This window comes from Zosterops lateralis (genome assembly GCF_965231275.1).
Source record: "Zosterops lateralis genome assembly, chromosome: 1".
In the NCBI taxonomy this organism is placed as follows: domain Eukaryota; kingdom Metazoa; phylum Chordata; class Aves; order Passeriformes; family Zosteropidae; genus Zosterops; species Zosterops lateralis.
The window spans coordinates 56,712,356-56,740,247 of record NC_139762.1 but is presented as its reverse complement, the minus strand read 5'-3'; the positions used below and the strand labels follow the sequence as shown (position 1 = coordinate 56,740,247).

The window sequence follows — 27,892 nt, the reverse complement described above, 5'->3', positions numbered from 1 at the left end:
CTTCCCTCCCTTTCTCCTACAGAGTGATGGTCACCCTTGTCTTATCCTCTGGAGCAAACTATATTCGTGCCTTTGCCCATCTATTAGTGCATGTTTGACTGATCAGTTTTGCTCTCAGATGGTCAAACTTTTCAAGTATTAGAACAAATATTTTCAGCTTTTACCTAGCCACGAAGGTTTCCACTTCTTTTTTCAGACCTTGAAGTACTGGAAAACACTGGTCTGATTTTTTTACCCGAAGTGTTTTTATTTCTGCTGCCCTGAAAAAGAAAAACAAATCACGGTCCCTCCTCAGGGTTTCTCTTTTCCCAAGAAAATCTCCCCTGCTTTTCGTCATGATGCAAAATCAGATCTTTCTTCTGTCACTCACAAAACATTCCTCTCCGCGTGCCAAATTCCAGCAGGGCCGACAGCCTCAGACTGATGGAAGTCAGGACTGATTCCTCCATGTCTTTTCTGCCCTAAACTTTGTGCTTTCCCTCTTCCCCCTGCAGACGCCGGCCGGGGGAGGGGCTGCGCGAGAGCGGGACTGGGTGGAAAAATGAAAAAAGGCACAGCTGACGGGCAGTTTGGTGGCAGAGGGGGACACGGAGGGGTGGCTGCGGGTCCTGTGGGGACACAGGGGATGCTGTGGCGGGAGGGGCCAGGGGGCAGAGCCGTGGGGGGGGATCCGGAGGGCAGAGCGGCGTTTCGGGGCCCGCGGGCGGGTCGGGCGGGGCGCGGCGGGCAGGTGCGGCCCGGCACCACCAGGGGGCGCCGGCGGCACAGGGCGCGGAGGGGGCGCGGGGCGGGCGCTGCAGCGGGGCCGGCCCGGATACTCCGCCTCGGGAGCGGCTCTGGCCGGGGGCAGCCCGGGGGCGGCCAGCCCGAGTTCAGCGCTCGGCGGCTCCGCTTCGGGCCGGGCGGCCGTCTGGGGGCTGGAAGGATGCTGGGGGCGCGGCGGCGCGCGGCGCGGGTGCTGTGGGCGCTGCTGTGGGCGGCCGCGGTGCGCTCCTACAACGTGGACCTGGGTCGGCCCCTCATTTTCCGGGGTCCCAACGGCTCCTTCTTTGGGTACTCGGTGCTGCAGCACTACCACGACAGCACGCGGTGGTGAGTACCCTGCCGGGCTTGGGGATGCGGGGTTATCCATCCTGCCCGGGCTGGGAGCGGGGCTGGGAGCGGGGAGGGACACTCATCCTGCCCGGGCTGGGAGCGGGGATGCGGCGGGATGCGGGCACATCCATCCTGCCCGGCACCGCGCCTCCCACAGGGCTCGGCACAGCCCGGGTCCCCTCCAGGGACAGCCGAGGGGCGCCTCCGCCCTGCCCCGGGGCCTCTCGCCGTGCTCCATCCCCATTCCTGCCGGGAAACATTAAACAGTTCATCCTCTTGACTGGGCACGGAAAAGCGCACGGGGAACGAGAGATGATGGTTTTGCCGTGTTAATGGAGATGTTTCTGAGGCTGAGAGCCCGCTCAGCGCTCACGGAGCTCAACTCCCCGCACTCTGTCTGGGAAGGGACAGAATTCCTGCCGAGGCTGAAGAGGCGCCTCCAAATCGTAGAGAAAATGTCTGTGTAACTTAGAAAAAAAAAAGAGGGCCGGAGATAGAAAGTTTTCTACATCCAAAATTTTGTGAAACTGGAAAGCTTCTTGTTTTCCCGTTGATTGAAAAAACTGTTGGACCCTAGTCTGTTTGTTGTCTTGGTTAGAAGCTCTTTGTTAGAATTAAAAGTGACTTCTCTTAGCTGGACCTGGCCGGTGTAATCTGGTGCACTTCTCATGTGAACAGGAGCCACTGCTGCCAGCAAACGTCCACAAAGCATGCCTTAATCTTTTTATACTTAGATATTCAGCTGTTGATGATGGAACTTTGGTGCACTGTGGTTTAAATAAATGTATTCATTTTGGGATACAGCTCTTTAAAAATGAATTTCTTTCACATCCTTTAGTTCACGAGTAGTTCTCTGCTCTGCCTTCCTCCATAGTGGCTTTCATGGAGCATTCATTTCAAGTGCTTATAAGAAGATTTCATAGAGGAAAAGCATCCTGAGAGAAGAAAGGATCTCAGTTTAAAGCAGTGCTTAAGTTCAGTCAGGAGTCAATGAAGGGTCCAAAGTCTGAAAGGAACTTTTATTCAACACGAGATGCTGAGGATTTGCAGTGGTGTGAACGAAATGCTGATCTAGTGCAGTGTGGTGGGACAAAAGTGGTAGAATTTGTTGCTTTTTATGGGTATTTGTCATTCTGATTGATATGAATGATCTTCAGATAATTTGTACCAGCACCTGCTGGTGTGGTATTTTTGGAAGGGAAGGTGGACAAGGGAGGAGTCTTGCAGAGACCTCTCACTTCATTTAGAATCATGCTGGGCTTTTAGTGCTGGGCGTCTGTCTGAAGGCAGGGATCTTTTAGAAATCTGGTGCTCAAAATTAAAATTAAACAAAAACCCCAAACCTCAACATCTAAGATCATTAAATATTTTTAAATTAAAAAAAAGCATGTTTTATACCCAAAAGGGTATAAAACACCTAACACCCAAAAGGGTTAATGTATGGTCAGCATCAGCATGGTCAAGAAATCATGAGGGTGGGAATGTCACCACTGATGAGAAAGCTCCTCTTTTCATTGTGAGGCCAGGCAGTTTGCTTTCATGGGTACTTCAAAATCCTGTTTCCAACAGACACTGGCATGACAAGTTGAGAGAAGAGTATTTTTACACTCCCCTTGATTCTAGTGTGCTATGAGCAGTTGTGCTCATAATGTATGTGTGTGTGCACTCTAAAGGTCAATAATAAATGTCTCTTAAAAGTATATGCAGCCTTCTTCCAGTTTTCTGAAGAAGCTCTTCTTAAAAGTCAGGGTTATTGTTTGGTTTTGTGTGTCAAGTTTTTTTCTTCTTGTTACTTTTATATATCCAAAGAAGAGCTATGATTTCAGTTTTCTCATGTCCATTGGGTCTGTACACTGCAATGGGAAGTGGTTAAAATAACTCAACTTTAGACAGTGATATTTTGGGCATTGAAGGCTTGCCCAGTGAGTTTAGGGCTATGTGAGCCTGCAAAAATGTGATTGATCATATCTGAAGCTGATAGGGCTCCTGCCCATCTAAAATTCTTTCATATGTTAATATGCTCTCAAGCATTTGAAAGTGTTCAGGGAACTCTTGCTCTTTATTGCTCATGGGCCAGATATCTAATGTACTTCTCATCATGAGAGCTATGTTGTTTCCTGTAGCCTTGTCCATGTGCTGGTGTATGTGAACATATTTGTGTGTGTGTATATGTATATTCATATTAAGATGGTATCTCTCATAGCCACATCTTCCATGGAAAACTCTTTGTTTTCCAAGACCACAAAGGCACCTGTCTATATTGCCTACCAATAATACAACCTACTGGCCTGTAGGTTTCCAGTAATCTGGTTCAGGGTTTGGTGATTCTTTCAGGCTTTATATGAGCCAAATATTCATGTAGAATGAAAAAAAGAGTGGGGGTGGTGGGATATTTGGTATGAAATCTTACATCAGATAAATGTGAATAGTCAGGCTGCTGCACACAGAAATTATAATGCAATATGGGTGTTCACCCACAACTACAACAGTGGAACAAGTAAGTCAGTTCCAGTCACATTTATCATATCCTGGGATATGATGGCAGGACACCCTTCTCTGGTATTGCTTTTGAAATGACCTGTGGTATGTGAGGATATTTAAAGGCTTTTTTCCCCTGCCACTTAACATTGCAGTGAGGTGAGGTACCTGCAGTCCTCGGTCTTTAAACTGTGATTGTCTAATCACTGCTGGCATGCTGTAATGTGCTTCATGTCCTTGACATCTCTCCAGCCATCAGTCAGCTCTGCACTTTTGCTCACTGTTCCTTCTGTTAAAAGCAACACTTAATTTCCAAATCTGTATGTCCTGAGGGTCAATCACCAGAGAAGTGATCATTACTGTTCTTCAGGAAGTAATTTTAAGGAGGTGTGAATATTTCTGTGGACAAGAAATCTTCTTGTTCTCCAATAAAATTGGCTACTGTAACTCCTTCAGTGAGATGGCCATGCAGCTGCATAGTTTTCTCAATACAGACAAAGATCTTTGTCCTTGATTGTGTGAATATGGATGCAAGAAGAGAAAATTAAGTGGCCTTTCTGTTTACTGCTCCCTATTTTGTATAAACCCCAATACTTTTTTTCACAGAGCCAGTGGGATGAGGCTGTTGCTTACAGATTTCTGTACACTTCAAGGAAAATGGCTAAAATGGCTCCAAACTCCCTTCCTCCTGTTCTTGGTTCTCTTCTTTTCTGAATAGAAAGCAACTTCTTTCTCTTGATGGGGTTTCCCCTTCAAGGTAGCTTCATGCAGCTACTTACTAATATTCTAGGGGCTTCCCATGGCATAGTATGGTTGTGGTGAGAACCTGCACTCATCAATAATCTCTGCAGAGAGTATTACTCACATAGTAAGCCTTGTGGCAAGAGGCTGGAGAACTGCTGGTGCTTGCTTGCCAACAGTCCAAGTAGAGATATAGTAGCATTGGAAATCTGTACTGCAAGAATCAGTAATTTTAAACAAGTGCTGGTTGAACTATTTGGAATATGTTGGAAAGTTGTACTTCTTCTAGCTGTATTTATATCTTCTGTGTTTATGCCAGGCAAGATTCCACAGCAGTGAAACGAGAGAAGAGGCTATTAGACTCTAAGACTTTGTTTTGAAAAGAATTTTTGATTTGATATAGTAGCAGAGAAAAACCACTTTCTCTGATGGCAGTGCTGTTTCACAGACATTGCAAAAGATTTCAAAGGTGTTTTAAATATGTAGAGGAGATACAAAACAGGTGTTTTTTTTTTTTTCCAGGAGTCTCAAAGTTTTTAGATGGAAATGAGTTGTCTATTCAGGTCTGAGAAAAGTCTCGTGATAGTTAAATGGGTGACTTCCTTACAACAGCTAAGGCATAATATACAGAAGCTAGTGAAAGAGTAGGGAAGTCTTTTTGTTGACAAAGGGAATATTCTAGTCTTAAACCTTTAAATAAAATTAAAGTAATTGGTATGTAACAAATACCAAACAAAAAGCATGTGAGCCAACAGAAAACCTCCCGCGTCCCTGAAGGTAACCATCTTAGGGCATGGGTGAGCGTGGATCATGCCAGATGAAACACTAGCTCTGCAAAGGTTTCAGATGCTGAGTTTTAGGTGCAAGAGTGAAAGAATGAGAAGATCCTAAGATGATATAGTGTGTGCTGTATGTGAAATATCAAATTTGAATGCATGGACATTCAGGACAATCCAAAATAGATTTGTCATTGGCACACATCACTGGCTGCTTCTTTCTGCTCAGTCCATGTGAAGAAATGGCAATGTTTTCTTTTTGAAAGGTACAATTGCTTAAGAAATCTGTGCCAGTATCTTACTCGAATTGTTAATTATAATTTTTTCGCATTCATCCTTTTAAAGAGAGATAAAAAGTCTTTAATTTAGGGACCATTGTCTGTGAATTTCATGATGCAACCCTTGGTTGCCCTTGGTATCTTGTGCACTAGTTGCTAAATCATACTTACTTTTATTAGGTTAGAGCAGAACCTCTTTTAAACTGGAGTTCAGTGTGACCTGTATTGTCTTATTATTATAACAGGTCATAGAAACATGGTGTTTCCTTTTGCAGTTTGAATCTGTAGCTCTTTAAGCTAGTAATGTTTATTTTTGTTAGACCTCATGAATGTCAATAAGTGAATGTTATGCATTCACTGCCTGTGTAAATGAAATGACTGGTATTTGATTTTATATCTGCTGCTTGCCTAGTAGGATTTCCATTTAGAGCTATTTTTCAAGCTCCTTAGCACTTGCTCCTCAAATGTGCAGCCTTTGTAGGTTTTAGCAATTTAAGTATTTTGGGCATTAATTCTCTTCACTTGTGAAAACATGATGTGTGTTGTAGAGTGCGAGACTGCAGTTCCATCAGAATTCTCCAAATGAAACCGTTTAGCCTCTAAAACCTCAGAGAAAATGATCACTTAGCACTGGGGTTTCTTATATTTTTTGTAAATGTATCAAGTGCCACAGGACAGTTTTGTTCCATCCAACATCCAGAACAGTGTGTTGGGAGTGGAGATGTGCTCCTGCTGTGTGTAGATGAGGCTCTGATGCAGGAGAAGCTCTTCTGGATGACCCAGGTTGACCCTGGAGAAGTGCACACCTTGTGCCTTGGGTGTCCCTGTGTGTACTGGGATGGTGATTGGCATGGAACTTTAGATTGGAGGGTGAGGGAAAAGTTGTTTAAAACAGGGAAAGCATCCATTTTGGGGCTGGTGGTGGGCTGTCCATCTGTGAATAGGAGAGTTCTGTGTGCAGACTGTGCACCAATAGCTCTTTAGTGGCTAAAACAAGAGCAGTGTCTCCTTGGTCAGCTGCTGCCTCCCAGGTAAGCAGCCTGGGTCTGCACAGGGGGCTTCTGGAGCCTTAGCCTTTTAGAGACGGTCACCCTTACTTCCAGCCCTGGGCTTAACTTTAGTGGGGATTTTTTTACATTCAGAAGCTCTGTCATGCGTGACAGAATAAGAGAATTGCAGAATTGTTACTTACCTACCTGGTGCTCCCCACTGCCCTCCTCCTGCTAACCTCCCTCCTCCTCCTCACCTGCCCAGGTCTGGGGTCACAACCACTTGAGAAAGATTGTCCTTTTAATGAGGAGAAAGTGAAAGGACTCCTTTGATACTTGTGCTTCCCCTGTAATCCTCCTCAAAAAAGCATCCCTTAGGGCATGAGAAGATAGAAGCTGGATTGTTAAAGAGTTTAACTAGATCCTAGCACAAGTAATTTAAAAGTGCTGACCATCTTTCTTTCTAGGGTAACCCTATGGTCAGAGCAGGCCATTGGTGCTTCCCAGAAACACTAGATCTCATGTGGGATAAATAGTCCAGGTAAAATCTTCACAGCCTTAAGGTTAAATGTTGGTTGGTAGCAATGTGTTGTGGAAGAGATTTGCTTGTGTTGTTGGCTTGGTTTTTTGCTGTTGTTTTTTAAAGATGTAATCATATGAAATGTTCTGAGAATGGAGTGCCTCCACTTTCTAAACAAGCTTACAAATCTTGGGCTGGCTGGCAAGAATGCAGCCAGTGGAGGTTCAGATTTTATCTGCTTGTGGGTGTATCAGTTCTGGATTGATAGGGATGTAGCCAAAACTGAGAAAAAATGGATGCAGATGCTGTTGTCCATCCTAACGCTTTCCTAAATGCTTTTGGGAAGTGTGTGGTGAGGGCGTGTCACTTTAAATGTGCTATAATCCTAGTGGAAATTTAATTTGTTAAAAATATTTGTGCCTTCAGTGTGGAGAAATGCTTTTATTGTGTGTGGCATTTTCAGTTTTGGAATCAGTGTCATTGTTTTACAAGGTTGCTGAGAAACGTGCTTTTGCTGGTGAAGCTCTGGCAATGTGAACCTTGGTGGTATTTGTTGGTTTTTTTCCTTTCCTCCTGAAATTATTAATCACTTGTTGCTTTGCTTTTGGTTTCCAGGATCTTGGTTGGTGCTCCCAAGGCAGAATCTAAATACAGCACCTCTGTTCAGTCCCCAGGAGCAGTGTTTAAATGTCGAGTCCATACCAACCCTGACAGAAGATGCACAGAACTGGATATGGGAAGAGGTGGGTAGTTGTGATGTTGGGACAGCAGGAGGCAACCAAAAAAATCCAAACCACGTGGCTAGCAGTCCTTCTGCCAACTTCAAATTGGTCCTGAAATATTGAGAGGGAGCAATCAGCCTTTCCCCATGGATTTTGAACACTTCTGAACACTATTAGCAAAAGTGTCATGTTCTCTTCAGCATTACAAAATAACATCCCACTGTTGCTGGTGTCCTCTCAGTGACCTTGCTTGCTCTTTCCAGGGAGTAATAAGGTAAATGTGAATTTTTCCCTGCTTAACTTTCTGTCTTTTCTTCACCTGCTTCAGTGTAACTACATAAGTGTTTCAGAGTGCTACTGCCTGCTCCAGGCAGTGCTGAATTGACAGTGCATGGGATGACCCCAGGCAATGCAGTGATGGGCTCATGATACGTGGTGTTATTAATAATGTGGTGATCTGTGGGTTCCCTCATAATGCAGCAAGTAATTTCTTGAGTTTACTTTTTGTACTGAAGTGGTCTCAGTGAGACCACTTGTATGCCATTGCATGGGATCAGGGTTGACTTCAGTTCCTCTGATGAACTGTCTGAAGCAGGAGAAAGTGGAGGCCTAAAGTAAAATTATGATCTAAAATTTCCTGCTATAATGATGGTAAAGATTAAAGCATTTAAATGTCTTGGTTTTCTTGGTGACGTTGCTTTCTCTGCCTATAAAAAAATGGCATTGTTCATCTTTTCATACTTATATTAAGTAGAATTTCTGTTTATGAAGCTTACAAGTGTTAAAAAAATGTTTTAACACACGTAAGTTAAGGTTTTTTTAACACATGGCTGAGTGGTCTGTCCTGTACCAGACTGTAAATTGTCATGAATTCATGAGTGCTGCCTGATAGGACTATGGGTTTCAGCCTCGTTTTTTTTAAGAGCCCCTGATCTCATTTTCAAGATTGCATTCAGGAGGCAATATGATGCCTCTTCCATTGACTTGATGGATTGATGGTTCATTTAAGTGCAGCTGTGGACACAGTGTGATAGCTGCTGGATGTCGGGAACAGGGTCTGTCCTCAGCTGCTTATATGTATGGTGCCACTTAAGAATGAGAACATTGCCCCAGTTAATGCATTCAAGAACTAATAAATAATCAGGATGCAGGGGGAAAGAAAAGCATTGTCAGATGTTTGATAGGCAATCTCTTTTCTTGTCAGGATTATTTGGTAGGTATTTAAAACTCATGTCTCCTTGCCTTGCTGCCTTTCCCTTTTTTTCTGTAGGCAATTCTCGGGGCATGCTCTGTGGAAAGACTTGTAAGGAAGACAGAGATGATGAATGGATGGGTGTGAGCCTAGCTAGACAGCCAAAGGCTGGTGGAAGTGTCCTGGTAAGTCCCTGCTATTCTTTGATCTCATTAAAAATGTAGCTGCTGCCTGACTAAGCACATCAGGATTGCGTTTGGCAGTGACTGACAGAGCCCAGAGCAAGAGGCACTAGATTCTATAATCCCTTTCTTCAAGCAGAAGTGAGCCCCAGCCAGAAGATGTGATTTATAGAGGGAGGATTTCAAGCCATCACACCTGACTTGCATCAGCCAAGTCTGAGGGTTTATATCTTTGAACTGAATAAATACAATTTGTCTGGGAGGTATTCTACTAATTTATTATTTTTGTAGTTTGCCTATGTTTATGTAGGAAATATGAAAGCATACATTTTCCTTGAGCATATGAATTGCATGTCAAAACTTACAAGGAAAATGTAAATTGTTCTTTGTGGCCATATTTTTTCATTTATCTGTATTGATTTCCTATTAACAAAGTAGAAGAATTGCAAACAAAGATGTCTTAACTGGAGTGAATTAACTTAACTGTGTGGTTACTACACACATAGGACAAGGGGAGAGCAGATGTGATCCTTAGGATGTACAGTATTTCTTTGTGAAAATTTTTCTGTGATATCATAGAGTCCAGGGCAAAACCCTTTCTAGAATGCAAAGGTATTTTACATTATAATTAATAATTGCCTGTATATACATCCATGGTTGGGTTCTGACTGCAACCTGAGTGAGTGTGTCTGCAGGGATGTTAACAGAAAGAAATTTGCTGCAAAATGTTGTGCATATTATATGTGGCAGGCAGATGTCAAGGTTATATTGGGATAACTGACACCAGGCTAATTCTAAACAGCACTGTTTGAGTTGGAAACTTTTAGTTGGCCCCATCTTCCCAGCGATACAAAGACTGCCCTTATATTTAACATCAAACATTCAAAGAGCTGCTAGTGAGAAAGATCTCGTGCAGTAATTATTGTACCAATCACCTGTAAAAGGCAAGAGGAAAAACCTGCTTATTTCAAAGATTTAAATATGTGCTTAGGGTCCCTTCCAAACTTTTTCAGATTTTCTGGTCCATTCCCAGCAGGAAGCATCTTGGTATCCCCCAGAAGTATTAAATCCCTTATTTCTCAACAAAGCTTTCCACGTAGCTAAAACAGTCTCTTCCTCCTTAGATAAGTTATGTCCCATTATTACTAGTTGGTGCCTCACCTGCTTCTAGGTGTCAAAATCACATCTGGACTGGCAGCTTTACCAACACCACCCCCCTCACTCTCCTCCAAGTGGGTCCATGTTACCAGTCACTAAGACCCCCTATGGTCCAGATCAAATGTGTGGAGGCAGTCATAACACAAAGTATTGGGTACAATAAATCAACGTAACACCATGAGTGAAAAGTAACAGTGATTTGAAAAAAGACTTCATCCAGCTACAAACTTCTCTCCTTATCTTTCTTCTTTTCTTCTCTCAATCTCTTTGGTGACAGCTTTGAAAAAAGCTCCTTATCAGCTTCTTCTTGCTTCTCCTGATACTTGAGTCCCCATAATTACGTTCCCAGCAGCTCACCTGTACTCCAGGTATCAAAATCACATCCAGACTGGCAGCTTCACTCGCTGCTCTCAGCTTTGCTGGGCTCTATCTCTGCCACCCCTCACCCTGCAGCCCAACTGTGAATCACATCGCTCACCATGTCACACATCACGTTGGGGTCACCATTTGTCATAGCCAAGATGGCCACTGCACTCAAAGTGCTTCAATAAAAACCTCAGGGGGCTATGGGTATCAGCCCCTTGTTATCTAGAAGTCTTTCATACCTTCTCTATGCATCAATCCTGTGGGCAGCTCCACACAGCTCTGGCTCTTTCTCTCTTCCTCACAGCAGTCCCAGCTCGCTGCTTCCTGTCCCTAGCACAGCCACCTAACCCTGTCTGTCCCTGATACAGTGGCTCACCTTGTCTGTCCCTCACACAACCTCCTGTCCATTTGTCCTCACAGCACAGCCAAACTCTCTACCAACTAACTCATACCCATGGCTGTGAGGGCAAGGTTGTTCCCCACTCTTAGGTAATTAACACAGCTGCAATGTATTGGAGGCAGGATTGCCTTTAGCACTATCTCTGTCTCCCCATGGTGGTATGCTTATTTCAGTGCAGTTTAGACTGGTAAAATGTCTCCACAAGTGACACTGATTTAAAACAATCCTAATCCAGCCATCTGACAAGATTATGCTGCCCCTCACCATGTAGATCATGTCCAGATGCTGGAGAATATTTAATTATATACTTCTGATTACTATTTATCACTGAAGTCTTAAACTACTAATTATACATCTATGCACATCTGTATGTAAACAGGGCCTGAAATGAATGTATGCAGATTCCTTTGTGGAAGGAAATTATCTGGATGTTTCAGGTCATTGTTACTCTCTGTTTTTAGAATTTTTTACTGAAAAAGATTTGTGATTTTCTCACAGATGGTTTTCAATATACATACTCTTCTAGTTTTAAGGGTTAGTGTATCTTTAAAATGCAGCTTTTCTCTGAAGCCCATTTGAAAAACTGGTGTTCTGAGAAGGTGTGTCAGAATATGTGTTCATAGCTGTATTTGCCAAATTTATTTTTTTAATTGCTAGATAACATGAGCAACTCCAATAACTCTTTAGTTTTGAGTGCACAGAGTCTATATTGTCAAACATTACAGCTCTATTTACTGCATTTCTTTCAGGAATTCCTTTAAGTCAGAGTAATATCTTTCTGGTTACTAGCCCTGGATGGATTGTTGGTTGTTTTGGGGTTTTTTTTCAGAAACAAGTGTAGCTGCCTGTGTGAAATACGCTCTTGACATCCTGTCTTAGATTAACTAATCCCACTGTTTAACTGTGGGTTGTATAAAGAAATTGTTACTTTTGCTTTGTAGCTGCTTAGTGGCCTAAATTTTTTTCTTTTCAGCCTTCTCCAGCTGCCTGATAGGAGTACTAGTTTCAGTGCCAGAGGGCAGTAGGGAAGGTGAGGAGCATGCCAGAGGGCTTTAGCTGATGTTTGGTAAAATGTGAGTTGTGTTTGAGCCCATGTTGTGCCAGGATGTTACTAAACCAGAATTTGGTGTTTGTGTGATGGATTAATTAGTAAAGCTTCAAAGAGTGAGGACATAAACAAGTATAAGAATAAGATTAAATAAGAAAGCTTCTTGTCCTATGATCAGCCAATCTGCATTAATCTTAATACTTCAATAATACATCTGAGATTGCCTGCTCTTTCCAAACTGAAACAGTAAAATTCCTTCTTTTACTTTCCTTAGGAGAGGAATGAGGGACTGTGCATTGTGATTTGGAGATAAGCCACATCCTTTAGTCTTGCTCTTCCTAAATACCTGCCATCTCTGTCATTGTGTTGCTCATCCTGTGGAGCAAAGCCCATGGCTGAAAGAACGTGCAAAAGAGCCAAGTGTCAGCAGTTCTGAAATGGTCTATTCATTATATTGCAGTAATGCAGTATTGGCCGTCAATAGCTCTCTCATCTTGCTTTGCTCAGAAGCATTTTATTTGCTTCAAGGGTTTGCATCATTTTTCCCCTGTTCTGTGGTAGAGCTGGAACCTTTACCCCAGCAGCAGCTGCTGAGCACCAAAGTATGCTGATGGTTTTCTTATTGCACAGGGACCTACCTGTAACATCTAAAATAGTCTTCATAGGCTGTCAGTTGTTTGCAATTGCCTCAAATTCACTGTTGTTCCAAAGACCTCTTCAGGCATGTGCTGTTGGTGCCAGAGAAGGAAGCCTGTAATCCTATCACCTTGCCTTGGTAACATTGAATGATACAGCAACAGTGAACTGTAATCAGCTCTAAACACTTTTGGGAAGACAGAAAAACCAAAATCAGATGTGTTGTGACAGGGAGAAAAATGTGCTGGTTGTCTGACTGCAGAGAAATGAGTTTTGAGGAGAAAGAGGAGCTGCTGGACTCTTATCCATTGTGAAAATTTCAAATTCTGTAGCTGTGGCACAGGGAAGACTGGGGAAGCACTGACTCAGATAACCAAAGACAGTTCATCCCTTGAAGGTTTCCACACTGAGACAGTCAGTGGTGAACTGCTGAATACACATCATGATGAAGGTACAGAAAAGTGTCATTAACCCAAGACTTAACAGACTGGTTTAAGCCTGCCCAGAATTGCTAGATTGAGCCCATTGCCTCCAGTTGATTTTGAACATAATTCTTACTCAGCAGCAGCTTTTTCACTCCTTATATCTTTTTATATGTTTTGGCCTCTGCACCTCACTCCTGAGCAAAGCCACTTGCTTGTGATGAAATGCTGCTGCTCTGCCTGACTCCATTGTTTGTACTCTTCTGAGAGAGATTAATTAGTAGGTTAATTTATATGAGTATCTTGCAGTTTCCGAAATATAAAATATCAAAGAATTTACAATACCACAATCCTTAATCGTAACAAAATTTAAAAAAATACTCTTGATCTGTTTCCATTTGAGTTTATATCCAGAGTTGGGATTGACTTGACCATTGCTGTAATGGGATGTGTCTTTATGGCATTGTCTTTGCAAGGGTTGTGCATGTGTATATTTGTGCTCACAGCACAGATCCATCAGGAGAGAAACTATTTCCTGGTTTTGCTGAAAATGAGCATTTCACATGTTGGTTGTCTGTTGCTGTTGGATTTTGAAAGAGTAGTGTGTGGGGATGGAAATCATAACTGAGGCTCCTTAAAGTGCATACAGGAGTCTCCAAAGCTGCTCTTTATTGTACTTCTCACATGCATTTTTCTCTGCAGCAGAATGCCCTCAGAAGGATCCTTTCTATCCCAGGTGGCAGCCTGCAGCATGCAGTATGGTGCAAAACTTTCTGCAGCCCCCAGACCCCCTCACTGTCCCTCTCTGACAGCCATGTGTGGAAATATGTGCCTCTCCTTGAGCACAGGAAATTAGGAAAGCAATAAATATCAAACTCCAAATGTAGCACTAGTAACAGTAGAACAGGTTTTGAACAACTGATTTTGTTCTTCGAGAGTAGTATTACCTATTTATTTCTTTCTGGACTTAAGTATATTGAAATCTATTGATGGCTGGGTTGAATTTTGAGCTTCTCAGTGGGTGATACACTTCCCATGTCCTTTAGTGGAGAGGTGACACAGCTGTGCCTGCTTTATGAGTGGATATAATTTTTAACAATGTTGAGATGCTCCGACGCGCAGCTCTGAGGTGCTGAGGCAGAAAAGTGGGGTAGCACACAGAAATGGAAGACAGAGGTTATCTCATCTGGAGGATGGGGTCAAATATGGGGTTAATGAGGGGAGTTGATGCAAAGCCTCCAGGAGCAGTTGAAGGCATGTGGAGGAGATGATTTGTAGCAGAGAGACTTGCTCTGTTGGCATGGGGTTAAGCCGTAAATGATATAAATTGACACATCTACAGTGACTTCAGTGTAGACTCAGATCAGGTGGAGATAGGCTCTGGCATGTGCTAAGTACAAAGCCCTTGCTGTTTCACATTTCCTTTTCTTTTATTCCAAATAAATCCTGAGCAGAAGCCAATTTGTGGTTTGGCTGGCAACAATGCAGTGTTAGTTTTTGGAGCAAAGGAGTTCTGTGAAGGTGTGAACCAGGCTCTACATTGCTTGCATGTGTGCCTGCGTGTGGCAGTTGTAGTGAGCAAGTGTCCTGGCGAGGCCTATTTTTCAGGAAGATCTCATTCTTCACTATAAAGCTCTGCAGCTTGTCTGCACCTTGGGGCTAATGTTGTCACTCTTGTTGAGTGCTACAAAATCCTTGGCATTTTCAATGAAATTCACTGCAAGTAAGCAAGGCTCAGCACATCTGCCACCAAAAGACAGAGCTGTCTTTCTCAGTGGAAACCAACCTTTGACTCACACATGCATTATTTCGTGGTTTAACCTTCTAAGTAGTCTCAGTGTCTTTATTCCTGTTTTTCACCTTTTGCTGGGTTGTGTTAGTGCATCTGTAGTTAGAAAAGCTTTGCTGTCTGCAAAGATTCCTGCATAGTCAGAGATTTTGAATTTTCCAGCATAGGCTCTGAGACCTCTTGTTTCCCTAGTTATATACATATGAAGGCTGAGATCTGAGCTGCCAGGTCAGACAGTGTCCTGAGCTGCAGAAGCTAGAAGGTACTTTATCTAGAAACAGTGGAATGTAAAGAGAGTACAATGGATTTGTGGAGTGAAGGTGATGCTGAGTGGTCCTGTTTATGTGTGCTCTGCCTTGGTTGGAGTGATCTCCTGTGATTCTGGGTCAGTAACCCATGTTATATGATCTGTCTAGGCATGTGCACACCGCTGGAAAAACATCTACTATGAGACAGAGTACATCTTGCCCCACGGCTTCTGTAACATCATTCCCCCTGACCTGCAGTCCAAAGGGAGGAAGCTCTTGCCCTGCTATGAAGGTAAGGAGTCAGACCAGGAGTGGAGCTTATTGTTATGCTTTAGTACTACAGTACAGTAACCTTCACTACTGATTTTGTGGTTTTTTGTGGGTGGTGTTTTTTTGTTGTGTCTTTTTTTTTTTTTTTTTTTTTTTTTTTTTTTTTTTTTTTTTTTTTTATCATGTGGCTGCTTTGCGGTGCAGCTGTGGTAGCAGTTGGGGTTTTGGATGAAGTTGGGAGATTAGCACAATGACTGGGTTCTGTGACTGGTAAAGTGCATGGTTGCACTTTACTGGAGGAATATAAAGTTTCTGAATTGTGTTTTGAGGCAGTGGCTCTCCCCTTAGGTAAATAATGAGAAGATATTAATATGAGCTTGGCCTCTTATGCTTCACTGTGACATGGAATAAAAATCCTGAATTAAGCTGCAATCATGAACCAATTTACCTATCTTGTGAAAGCACTTTCATTTTTACACTGTCATTTATCAGAGGATTGGGATGTGGGACAGGGAGAAGTGTTACTTTCTTCACTTTAGGGTACTTCTGCAACAATTTATGTTCAATTGCTACTGTGTTAAGGTCTGGGTTAGAGGTGAGTGCAGAGGGAGGGCTCCGGCTCTCAGCTGTGGGTGGCTGTGCCTTTTGGTTCTGCACCAAATCCCATGTGCCATCATTTTAATTTCTGCTTCTCTAGTGCATGCGAGACTGTTATATCATATTTCCATTTTTTAAAGACTTTTAAAGACAGAGTCTCCTTGGCCAAGAGCATTTAACTAAACTAGAGGCACAAGTGTATTGTTAGGTAGAAGAGATGTTATCTCCTAGGATTCTTGGCCTTGAGAGGCACATTTTGGGGAAAGCACCCTTGCATCCTCCTTTCTTTCACTTCTTCACTGTAGGAGCCTGAGGAAATGGGGGAGTCTGGAGGACAAAACACACCAGGGTTTGTTGTGTGCAAGACCTCTGATTTTACTTATTTGCTTTTAACCATTTGCCCTCCTTTCCATAACTGGCAGCAGCCAGCAGCAGGCTTGCTGCTGGCATTGGTAAGTTGGAGCGGGATGAGGCAGTGAATGTCCCCTCAAAAAAACATTTCTCTGTTGCTGTTGAGTGGCCAGGTCCCAGCTTGGTGGCCTGTAAAGCCAGGCCTGTGATAGAACTGTGTCTGTTTAATGCCCACTCTTCTCCTCACCTCCCTCTGGGCTTTGCCTAGGAATCTGCCATTGCAAACCCACCCACCTTTTGGAGATGGCATGCATTTGTGCATTGAGTGTTTCCCTGCCCTGAAATCGGTCATTATTTGAAGCATGAGAAGTGTTACACAACAGTCGTAGGCTGGAGACGGAAATTGTGACTCGAGGCCTCTTGGTCATAAGACAAACAGCCTGTTTTATTGTTCAGAACTCACTTATATAGGGAGTTCGAAACTGACAGATCTAGACAATTCATTGGTCTGAGTCTCAGCCCTGCCCAGCTCCTTGACCAGTGATATATATCTGCTCTCTGGACTGACTGTGATTGGCTGAGGTCTCTGCACGAGCTCTTATTCCCCTAGGGACTTCAGGAACAAGCCAGGTCAGCCAAACTGGACTTGCTGTGACCAGATCTATTGTGTCTCAGCTAAAGACTAGCTGTGACAGAGAGGTTTTGAGGGGCTTGTCCCAGCCATGCTAGCTGCTGTGCAGCAGAGTACGTATAAGCTGTGTAAGCCTTCCTGTTGTGAGTACTGTCCTATGGTATTTGTCCTTCCCTGCCTCCCTGCCCTCCTTGTTACTGTCAGCAAACCAGGATAAGGCCTCACACTGATGTCATACACTGCAAATAATCTGATATTAACTTTATGATCAATGTGGGAGCCACTGGGGCTCCCTCTGAGCCGTTGTTACTCCTCCTGCACTGCCTGAAGCCGTGGTGGGGATGTGGTTTCTGGAAGAGAAGAATCACTTGTCTTTATCTATGCGTCATGTTTTTGGAGTAAAGCTGCTGTTAATCTGACAGGATATTTGCCAGGAGTTGCTAAAAAATAGAAATGTGTGGGCCTAGTACACGTAGAGCAGCCAGTGGAAAGTTGGCACGGTTGATGCAGTACTATGCTGGCTTAATTTCACTGCATGGTAAAGTGAAAATTGAAAGTTTGAGACTGATTTCCACCCAGCCCCCTCACTCCATCAGACATGAAATCACAGTGTAACAAGGATTGGCTGCATTTGTTTACTCCTGATTGTTTAAATTTCAATAAAACAAGTTCCGTGAGAGAGAGCTGTGGTGTATCACACAGAGGAGTTCATTGTTTAAGGTTTGCTGTGAAATAAGTTTGCAGTCATCCTTGTAACTTTTTTCCTTCACCTTCTGGAAGGAGTAGAATAATTTTCCTCCACTGACACTGATGGATGAATGGCTAGTGAAAAACATTGAGTCTGAAGTGCTTCTACACTGACAGCCTCTGTGGCCATTGCTGGAAGGCTACAAGACCTGTGGCTGCAAACCCTGCACTAGGACACACGCCTTTGCCTGGAAAGATTCCAGTGTCTCAGCCTTTTCTAGATCTCACCATGTGCAAATAGGGGTAGACAGTAGCATGCTTGCTTCCAGAAGCCCTATTTCAGTGCACCTGAGGTGATAAGCCTCACCTGGTGAAGGGTGCAGGCCAGCTGAGTGCACATTAGTGTCCATCCATAGAGGAAATGGAAATTTCTTGACTAGATGTCACTGGTGCAACAGCATAGTAGTCTCAATCCATCTTATTCTTGCCTGGCTTCCCTGGAAGGGCTGACAGAAGTCTGGAATTGAGAGATAATTAGAACACCACAGCAAAATTGATAGTTAAATACAATCTCTCTAAGTAGGAACTGATCTGGTTTAGAAGAGCTGGATGTACTTTGTGGTATGGCTGATGTATAGGGTCTCAGTTTTCCAGGCAATTCCTTCAATTGGTTATTTTTCCCACAGTTTTAATGGCTTTCCAAAAAAGGGAGCTGCATCTTTATTTCTCCACTGCATTTGGTCTGCAAAGAAGGATGGTTGTGTGTACTGTGAGAGGTAGTCCAGCTGATGAGGAGAGCTGGAATGGTTTCCTACTTCTATGTGGTGAGAACTGATGGTGGAAGACTGTGGGGAAGACTGATGGTCCCTTTGGTTAGTAAATAAGGGGAACAGCACATGGTCATATTCCTTGCCTCCAAAAGAAAAAGTGGGCTGATGGCTCCTTGGGGAGGACTACATCTGTCTTGATTCCCCCAAAATGTGGTGTGCTGATCTCTCCTCTGTGTCACTAGAGCTTAAATTCTCAAACAGCCAATGTCTGGGGTGTTTGGGCCTCTGTGCTTACATTTCCACTTGTGAAATGTCATGGCCTTGGCAGTGAAGACTGAAGCAAAGAGAGCCTGAAGACAGGAAGAAAGCAAATGTCACCCCAGACTTCAAAACAGGCAGCCAAAGAAGCCAGTCAATATTTCAGCCTTCTCTGCAAATTCTGTTGCAAGGGGTCCCTGTTTCCATTCAGCAGTGGGCCCTACATTTTCCTTAGTATCATTTTGTTGCTGATGTATCTGAAGAAGCCCTTCTTTTTAGCCTTGATATCCTTCACCAGATTTAATTCCAAATGGGCTTTGACCTTTCTCATTGCATCATGCAAGGGTAGGGATCCTGCTAAAGTGAATGCAGGACTTTTAGGACATGCACAGAATTATTTTTCAGGAAATGCTGGAGGGAGGAATCTCTTCTCCTTGGCCCTCTTAATGAAAAAAATTGTTCACATTGATAGAAAAACATTTTGCCCAGGCAATTACTGCCTGGAGAATCTGTATATGGAGAGTTAGCAATTCAGAACTGCAACAGTTGCTGAATAGCTGTGGGCTAATATAGGCTTCAGTTCTCAGTGGAATTGTGATTACCACTAGGACACCCAGCTGTACTTCTGGTCTGCTGGGATGCAAATCTGCTTTGGCAGGACCCTGCCTTGGCCAAGAGTGTTGGGCATTTGGACTGTAATTTGTGGATCAAGTGTCTGTTCTGTGTGGTGTCTCCAACTGAACCTCTCCTTGTGCCACTGGTGTGACCTCAGCAAATGTCTGAAATTCTGAACATCTTTATGATGTCAGAAAGAGACTGTATGTAATACAGAAGGAAGAATGGTGTGTGTGTGTGTGTGTGTATACATATGTCTACATAAAATATTTTGAAAGAAGGCAGGGGTTTTTATAATTAATTCCTTCTGATCTTAAATAAGACAAAATGCAACTCCAAAGGAACTTGCTTGGTTCCAGAGGCGGTTTGCTCGTTTATAATTTGTTGTTATTAAATTGTTATAATTTTTATCATTTAGCAATGAGTTAATGGGGCTTAAATATATATATATATATATATATTACATATATACAGTTATATGGTAATCAGGTTATATGGTAAATTGTTTTTGAACATGAATTACTGTAATATACCGGAAGTAGTGATAGTATGGTAGATATTTGAAAAAAATTCTCTGGAAAAAAACTGCAAAGGCTCTGATCCAACTGTAAGTTTCACATACTTCCAAGATGAAAATATTTGAATTGGAGCAGGGTGGAAAGTGATTTTCTTTTTTTTCCTCTTTTTCCAGCTCCCCACCCTGAACTTAATGTGTTCCTAGAATTACTTTTTTCCTCCTCATCAAAAAGATAAAGTAAAAATTCCTCATGTTTGACAGGGCAAATTGGATTGCTATGTAAAATCCATAAATAAAACCTGTGGGGTGCTGGTTGGGTTCCCTGTGAACAGAGAGCTCTGAGCACATGGCCATGAAAAGCAGCAGATCTAAACGTTCTGCAAAAGAGACTGTTTGATCATGTAGAAACACATGACTTTTCCTCAGTCACTGTCTTCTTTCTTGAGCTTGTATCCTGAAGAACCCTCACCAGAAATGCTCCTGGGGGCTTTGATGACTATCATTGTAGGGGGAGATCACTTTATTTCTCTTTGGTTGTAATAGGCCTGAGAGTTAAACCTCCTAGTGCAGAGTCCATGGCACACAGGCATGTTCATCACTTTTTGCTCTCCCCTTCTCTGCTGTGGTGATCTGCCAAAGATGGAAGCTTCTTCTAATGCACCTTTACTGGAGGAATGCTGCTGCTCTTTTCATGCTACAGTGGTACTGCTTCTTTAGCATCTCTGTAGGAGCACTCTGGCTCTCTCCCCAGCTGGCTCCTTGCAATGCTCCCTGCTGTGGGTGAGCATGCTGCATGGTGCACGTTGGTGGCCGATCCACTGATACAGCCCAGGGGCCTTGCATGCTGCTGTCTCTCCAGGCTGAGTAGCAGTGCAGATGGCTCAGGTGAAGAGTGTGTGCTGTGCCAGGGATGACCAGTTTGTTTTCCTTCTTCCCTCCAGAGTACAAGAAGAAGTATGGGGAGGAGCATGGTTCGTGCCAGGCAGGGATCTCAGGCTTCTTCACTGAGGTGAGCCATGGCACATGCATGGAAGGGTTGGGGTTGGTATGTGGCTTTCCTGTTGCATGTCCCAGGAGGAGATTCCCAAGCATGGCTTGGACAGTGGGCTGAGTGCTGAGAATGGTCTCTTCCTGCCAGCAAACACCCTTCTGCCTTGTCTAGCTTCCCAGGTGTCTGTTTCTTGCACAGCGGCTGCACAGTGGTTCATACATATGTGTATGTGCCTCTGAAGGTTTGTGGACAAGTATAAATGAATTGACTCTGGAAATGTCTTCAGAGATTATTCTTATTATATACATCCCAAAACTTGCATAGAGGTATTTCTTTGTCTGTCATAAGCTCTTTACTATAAGTGATGATGTAAAACTGTCTTTCCTGAATAATTCTGCTTATGTATGTGTACATGTGCATGAATATAATGTACATACATACACATACATATAGAAGATGAACACCTTTTTTTTTTTCAGTTCTGCTACAGTTCTTTGTTGCAGAAAGATGGAGAAAAAATAGTGTGGTAGAATATATGCACTACAATTGTTCTAAATACTTGACCACATTTTTTCCTGGACAGAAGTCTATCAGCCATATTTCAGTTTGTCAAGAATTAATTTGTTTCCTTATACATGGATTTTTTTGTTGTTGTTGTTAATGTTTCAGGGCTGTGGCATTTTTGCTTGTTTCTTTGGTTTTATTTTCAAACTTTTAAGAACACATACCCACTCCTAATTATATATATGCACTGATCTACAGAATGTATTGTCCAGGCTGATACAAATAGAATGAAGGTTTTCTCTTTCAGAAATTGCCTTTTGCCATTTCAGTAAACCAGGATGGCAGGAAATGTTGCCACAAGGGCACTGTCTGGTAACTCGATGTTCAGGCAGCAGCAGCTGTTTCCTGACTTGTCTGTTCTCCCCTGCCTGTTTCTGTTCCCAGGCTTAAATTCTCCTTTGCTACCCTAGTTCAAAAGATACCTTTGAATTTTTATCACTTCAGCCTGATGGCAGCAGGAAATACAGATAAATGGCTTTTTGGGTCAAACAGGCAATCCTCTATCATTTATTCCGTGCTATGGATGGTAGTTGTTCCTGTCAGTAAGTGACCTGACAGGTACAGCCCATAAGGAGGAAAAAGCTATTTCTAAGCGCATCCTGCTCTTTGGTTGGTTTTGCAGTTCTGTCCCTATAGTCTTACTAGGATAATCCCTTGTTTTACATCTCCCTCCTTACTGGAGCTGGTCACTTATAGGGGACTCAGATATGATAGCAATTTCCCACAAGGATGCAGTCCACCCATGGTTTTGCATTGAATGGAGATGTGAGGAAAGCAGCTGTTTGCATGTCTTCCTGCAGGGATGGAGAACTTCCTGAGCTTAATGCTCCTCAGGCTTAATTTGGTCCCTTGCTGGAGGTATTTAAAACCACATCCAGGAGCAAGCTTTTTCTGCTGAGTGTTTTGGACAATATTTTGTGCATTTCTCTTGAATGTAAACGTACCTTGGATTTTGACTCAAAAACATTATCCATCTGCCTTTGAATGCTGGATCAAACTGTGCCTGATTTCTATGGTCTTTTAAAATGCTCAATCATTCTGGTTGTTTGTAATGATCCCAAGCCATTTTATGATTCTATGATGACTCTATAGCCAGCTTGTCTCTCAAAGACCAGAGTGTATCTGATGGCAGAGTTGGGCAAAATGTTCCACCTAGGATATAACACATCCCACTTGTTGGTTGCATGGCAGCTGTTTAGCTTCATAGTTGTAAAATCAAAATCCTTAATGCCATTTCCATCATGGTTAGTTAGTATAGTATTGTCAGCCAGCATCAAGACATGATCTGTAGCTGAGTGACGGGTTCTGGGTGGGCTGGAGTACTTTTGTCTCTGGATCTTCTGAATGATGTTTGGGAAAGGCAGCAAGTAGAGAAATTTTTCAGATAATTATGTTAGCAGGGATAAGCTTGATGGGTTAATAAGATTGAGGAAAGTCTTCTGTTACAGCAGAAGAGCTGAGCAGAAGTGGACCATAAAAGGGCAGTGTGTTGCTAGGGTATATGCAGTGACCTCCACATTTGGGAAGAAGGAAGGATACTGTCCAAATACACGCAGAATGGAGGTTGTTACAGATTGACTTATTGGTGTTTTAAGTAAATATCCTGTCCCTTCTCCAATAATGTGTAAAGTTTTGATTGTTATTTTTTCCTCCTACCCTTTTCCCCACACACTTCCATTTTTCCTGTTCTAGGAACTGGTCATCATGGGGGCACCAGGATCTTATTATTGGACAGGAACTGTCAAAGTGTTGAATCTCACTGACAACACGTATTACAAGCTGAATGATGATGCTGTGATAGCCAGGAGGTACACATACCTTGGTAAGCAGCTCTCTAGTGCTCACTGTGAGTAGGAAATTGTCCAACAGTGTATTTCAAGGCTTTGATGCTATAAAGCTGAAAATGTTTTTTTTTTATGGTGATGTAGACTATTTTTATAAAAAGTGCGAAAGGAAGAATATTTGAATTAAAAATGATACTTTTCTGGAAGCAAAGAAACAAAATACTCTATTTTTCTCTCTTTGTTATAACACCTTCCCCCCCACTTTGCTGTATTTTTTTTTTACTAATATAGAAAAGGCATTTTAACTGAACAGCACATTGGATTGTGGTGGCCTTCTTAACATTCCTGCCTTTGTCCTGTAACAGGCAAATTATTTATCACTAGTTAAACTGCATATCTGCTTACCCATGCCTTTAAAATGGGTATAACTAATTACAGAATTTGTATTCCAGATGCATTTATTTCAACAAAAGCAACGCTATCTAAATTTGTCATTGTCAGCTGAAGGCAGATGTGAAAGGTTTGGCTATAGGTAAAACAAGTAAAACTCATTTGTTTTTACTTGCTCTAAAAACAGCTGATGTCCCTAAAATGCTTAATTTAAAAGCTTCCACCTAATCTGAAGTGCCTAAGACTGTTGAGGACCTAGAAGGCATTTCAGCGGTATGATACTATTTGACTAAAGTCTTGCTCTGACCTCTCATTGTCGCCTTAACCTTTAAAAATATATATATATATTTCAGAGATACTGCTTGGTGATAGCTAAATGAAAAGTAAATGTTTACCTGTTTGCAGACATAAATAGGTATTGCCACTGATAGACTTGAGTTATAGAGTTTACCATGTTGATGAGAGCCTCATAATTTGTAGCAAAAGAGCAAGGCAAATACAAAAGAGCCTTAGAACGAAAGCTACTCTACTCATCTTCAGTTATTATATATTGTTTTAGTATGTCAAAGCTGAATCTTTGATCTTTTTCTTTCAAATACATACGTTTTTCTTTGATATATTGTCCCATTTTTCTTCTTGCCTAGACAAAAGTCTTTTTTAAGCAATTGACTTCTCTGACCTCTTTGTCTACTGTCCTCTTCTGTCTCCTCTGACCAAAAGGGAACATAATTTTCCAACCTTCCTGGGAAGTGATTTTACCCAAAGGAGGACACTTCTGTCTGATCCAAATGGGGCTGTTGCTCTTTAACATGGTACTTTCTCTGTGGTCATACAATTGCTTTTCACTGATTGTGTTTGCCTTTTCCTGTTTTTCTGCTTCCCTCTCTTGACTTGCAGTTGGCAAACTGCTCCCAGTATGAGCTCCTTGTGTCCCTTGGTCATCTCACAACATGGCTTTCTTCTCTCAGCTTTTGGAAGGGTACTGGAGGGTGCACTCTCACTTCACATTCCCATGAACTTTTGAACAGAATATTGGTGCATCCTGGGCAGAATGGTTGTTGAACTCTTAAGTGCAGCCCAGGAGCAGTGAAGCCTTATAAGCATAATTTGTCTGTCTGATCTGTTTCTCAGACTCTTTCCTGTCATGATTGGTTATTTCTTTATTTATTTCCTTTACCACTCAGGATATGCAGTGGCAGCAGGTCATTTCTCTCAGCCGACTACCACGGACATTGTAGGAGGAGCTCCCCAGGATGGAGGCATCGGAAAGGTGTGGCTCTTTATCAAACAGTAATATGGTTGGATGCAACAGTGCATGAAATGTAATATTGATGCCATTCTAATGTGTATGAGAAGACAAAAAGTTTTTTGTCTGCAGGGTAGTCTTGAGCACTGAGCAAGCAAGAGGTGAGCTGGTTTGGTGAAGTTGTCAAATTTTCTCTACCTGTCCCTCCTGATGCCTTGCATCCTTCACCCCTCTTCTCTCTCTTTCCCACCCAGTCCTTACAATACCCATTTTAATGAGACACAGACAAGATCTCTTTCACACTGCTTTTGTTTAGGATTTGTGACCTTTAGGTATTACTTAAATTTTTCCTAGAAATGAAAATACTTGTAAAAGAGAATCTGTCTTCTGCTTCTTTTATTCATACATTTGACTATTTCAGTATTTACTTCAAGATAATATCTCTAATAGAATGCAATTAGGTGATTTGATGTCATTTTAAAACTTCTTAATTCATTGATGTTGAGTGTATTAAGAGTCTGGGTTTTTGCCAGTCATCTTTAGAAATCTTAAGGTGATACTCTCTTAAGAAGGAGGGAAATGAGATATTCCTGTAGGGATAGGTTCAATGTCCCAAAAAGTAAACAAGGGAATTGCTAGATGGAAATGGCTAGTGAGTTGGGCAAGCCTGGTTCTCCTGTGCTGAGTATCCACATGCTGTTGGAGAAACTGGCTGAGGGTGACCTCTTATACTCTTCCAAACCAAAGGTGGAAAAAGTTGGAGTGGAGAGAGGTAAGGAAGGAATGTAGAGGATCTGCTTTTGTCTCTCTTTCTTCAAAATGCAATAATTTTGGGACCTGCTGTCACCACTTGCTTGAGCAGAGATGTCTTGCAGCCCCCTCCCATCTTTCTCCCTTTGGCTCTCATGCTCTGTAGTGACATGAGTTGTAGCTGAATCATAACAAGCAGTGAAAAGTCTTCAGTACCAGGAACAGTCCTGTTTAGGGAGATTATTTTTTGATAGTAACCATGTCCTGGGAGTAGCAGTGCAAGTGGGGAGAACATGATAAAAGTAGAGGGTGAAGTTGGTACTTAAACCTGATCTGGCACGACTAGGACATACAGGATATAGTTGCATCACAGTTGCTACTGAGAGGAGATGTGCATGAGAAAGACGTAGTTTCCTTATCCCAGGTGTTCTGTTACAGCTGCTGCAGTGCACCTTCATTCCAAGCTGTTTTTTCTGTAGGAGAAATTTAATTTCTCTACAAGGAAGAGGGTGGGGAGACACAGCTGCTAGCAAGAGATCCACAAGAAAGCAGATGGCTCTGTAGTTTAAAGACTACTGCTCTAGTTGCAAAAGCTTACATTATTCTCCCTTGGTATGGGGTGCAGGTAGCAGGAACACATGGCAAAGTGTCGGTAAGAGGTGCTGAATACAGAACATTACAATGGGCATTCCTGTTGTGCTTTCCAAACACTCTAATAAGCTGATCTTTTCCACTTCTCTGATAGAAAGTGATCAGCATTGTCACACCTTTTCACTTAAGTTAAAGCCAAGATTGTTAATGAGCCTGGGTCATTTCTTCAAAGTCACAGAGTATCATTATTTAAGACTGGGTTTGGAGTTGAGACACTTGGCAACTGTCGCTGCTAAACATGCCACTGCAAAAGCCAGGGAGTCCTGTGCATATAGAGCAATTGCCCACAGTAAACCTGTGCTGTGTTCTTGACAGAAAACCACTTTGAACTCTGTCTCACTACCTGTTGATAACTCACCCCATATTCAACTATGTCCAGTGCTTGGCTCTGCTGCATGGCCTTGGAAATAAGGGATCCTCTGTCCTACAAACTGTATGAGTACCTGCTAGGAGGGAGCCTGTCAAATGCCACAGGAGTCTCAAAGACTGACTGAACCAGCCTTTCTGTTGAAGGGAATCCCTGTCTACAAGCCATGCACTTAACATCTTAAATTTTGGTACAAGATGTGTTCTTGAACTTGTATCATCAATACTTTTATCCTGGAGTATTCTAGATTAAACAGTTTCTCCTGTGGAAATAAGCAATGAGTAGGCTGCGTTTGAATAGTTTTCTGATTCAAAAATTGTTTCAGACAGAAACAGCAGAAATGTTCAGGGTGGTCTGATTGAGATTTCTATTCTGACTGTTGCTAAAGCATCATGAAGTTTGCAGTGCAGTATGAGCAGGCACATTTTTTTGATAAGGGAATGCTAGATAAGGGGGCAGGGTTATGCATTCTCAGTCTTTTGCCCTACTAGTTTCCAGACAGTCTCCAGATGCCACTTGTTTGAGAGTTGGGAAGTTGTTTGGCTAGGTGAAAGCACATGTGCACATACAGAAGCATACCAAAAAAAGTAGGCAACAAGATAATATTCAAGTGTTTCTTATGACAAGCCTGTGATTTTTCAGGACAGTGGAGAACTCTGTCATCTTTTAAAAGAGGACTGACCAGTAAAGTGGTCATGAAGTTGGATCCTGGCAATAGCCACAATCATGATTTAGATATTATTTAGAAAGCACTAGTGCTTCATAGTTAGTTGTATTGGTTAACTTTTTTTCTTTTATCACCTTTCAGGTTTATATTTTCAGAACGGACAGACAATCAGGCTCTCTAATAAAGATTTTTCAGGCTTCAGGAAAAAAGGTGAGCATTTATATATGTGTATTTTCTATTAAGAGGTAGAAAGGGGGAAAATAATGGCAGAGTCATCCTGGAGCATCATTTCCATTCCACTCCTTCATAAGCTATCCAGAAAACCCTGTTTCTTCTTATACTCCCAGAAAAGCTGAATCTATTTTACAGTATGCTGTTTCTTCTGTAGCAGTCATGACTGCTCTATGCCCATGTGACTGATGTAAAAGCTCTTGCTGGAAATGGTACTAGTGGTTCTCTTTAGTTTTGTGTGACTGTAGCAGTACCTCTGAGATTTAGGGCATGGGACACCAGATAGCCTAGATGCAGAGATTTGCTCTTAGTAGATGGTACTGGGAGTTGTGGGTAACTTGGAGTTTAGTTTAATATCAAAGCCCCTGTCTGTTTTCCTGTGTTGTGCTGTGACAAGGGGAATATTGCAGTTAAAGTTTTGTGGAGGAGCAGTTTCATTGCCTTGATACATGAAGATTTTCCCCTTCTCACTATAAATCATTCTGTTTCTGAGGCTGCTGTCTTAAAGCTGAACT

At 42.5% G+C, this 27,892-nt stretch overlaps 1 protein-coding gene across 1 annotated transcript in view; it reads left to right on the top strand.

The window, feature by feature from the left end:
* Positions 1-541: 541 nt before the first annotated feature.
* ITGA9 (integrin subunit alpha 9) overlaps positions 542-27,892 on the top strand; it is a gene marked incomplete at its 5' end in the record, with an annotated part of 207,374 nt that continues 180,023 nt past the window's right edge. The window contains 8 exons of the mRNA XM_083854287.1: positions 542-1,092; positions 7,493-7,620; positions 8,870-8,976; positions 15,209-15,332; positions 20,678-20,745; positions 22,984-23,113; positions 24,650-24,735; positions 27,288-27,356. Coding sequence (XP_083710413.1) covers positions 542-1,092; positions 7,493-7,620; positions 8,870-8,976; positions 15,209-15,332; positions 20,678-20,745; positions 22,984-23,113; positions 24,650-24,735; positions 27,288-27,356 — 1,263 coding nt within the window. The remainder of the gene's footprint in view (positions 1,093-7,492; positions 7,621-8,869; positions 8,977-15,208; positions 15,333-20,677; positions 20,746-22,983; positions 23,114-24,649; positions 24,736-27,287; positions 27,357-27,892) is intronic.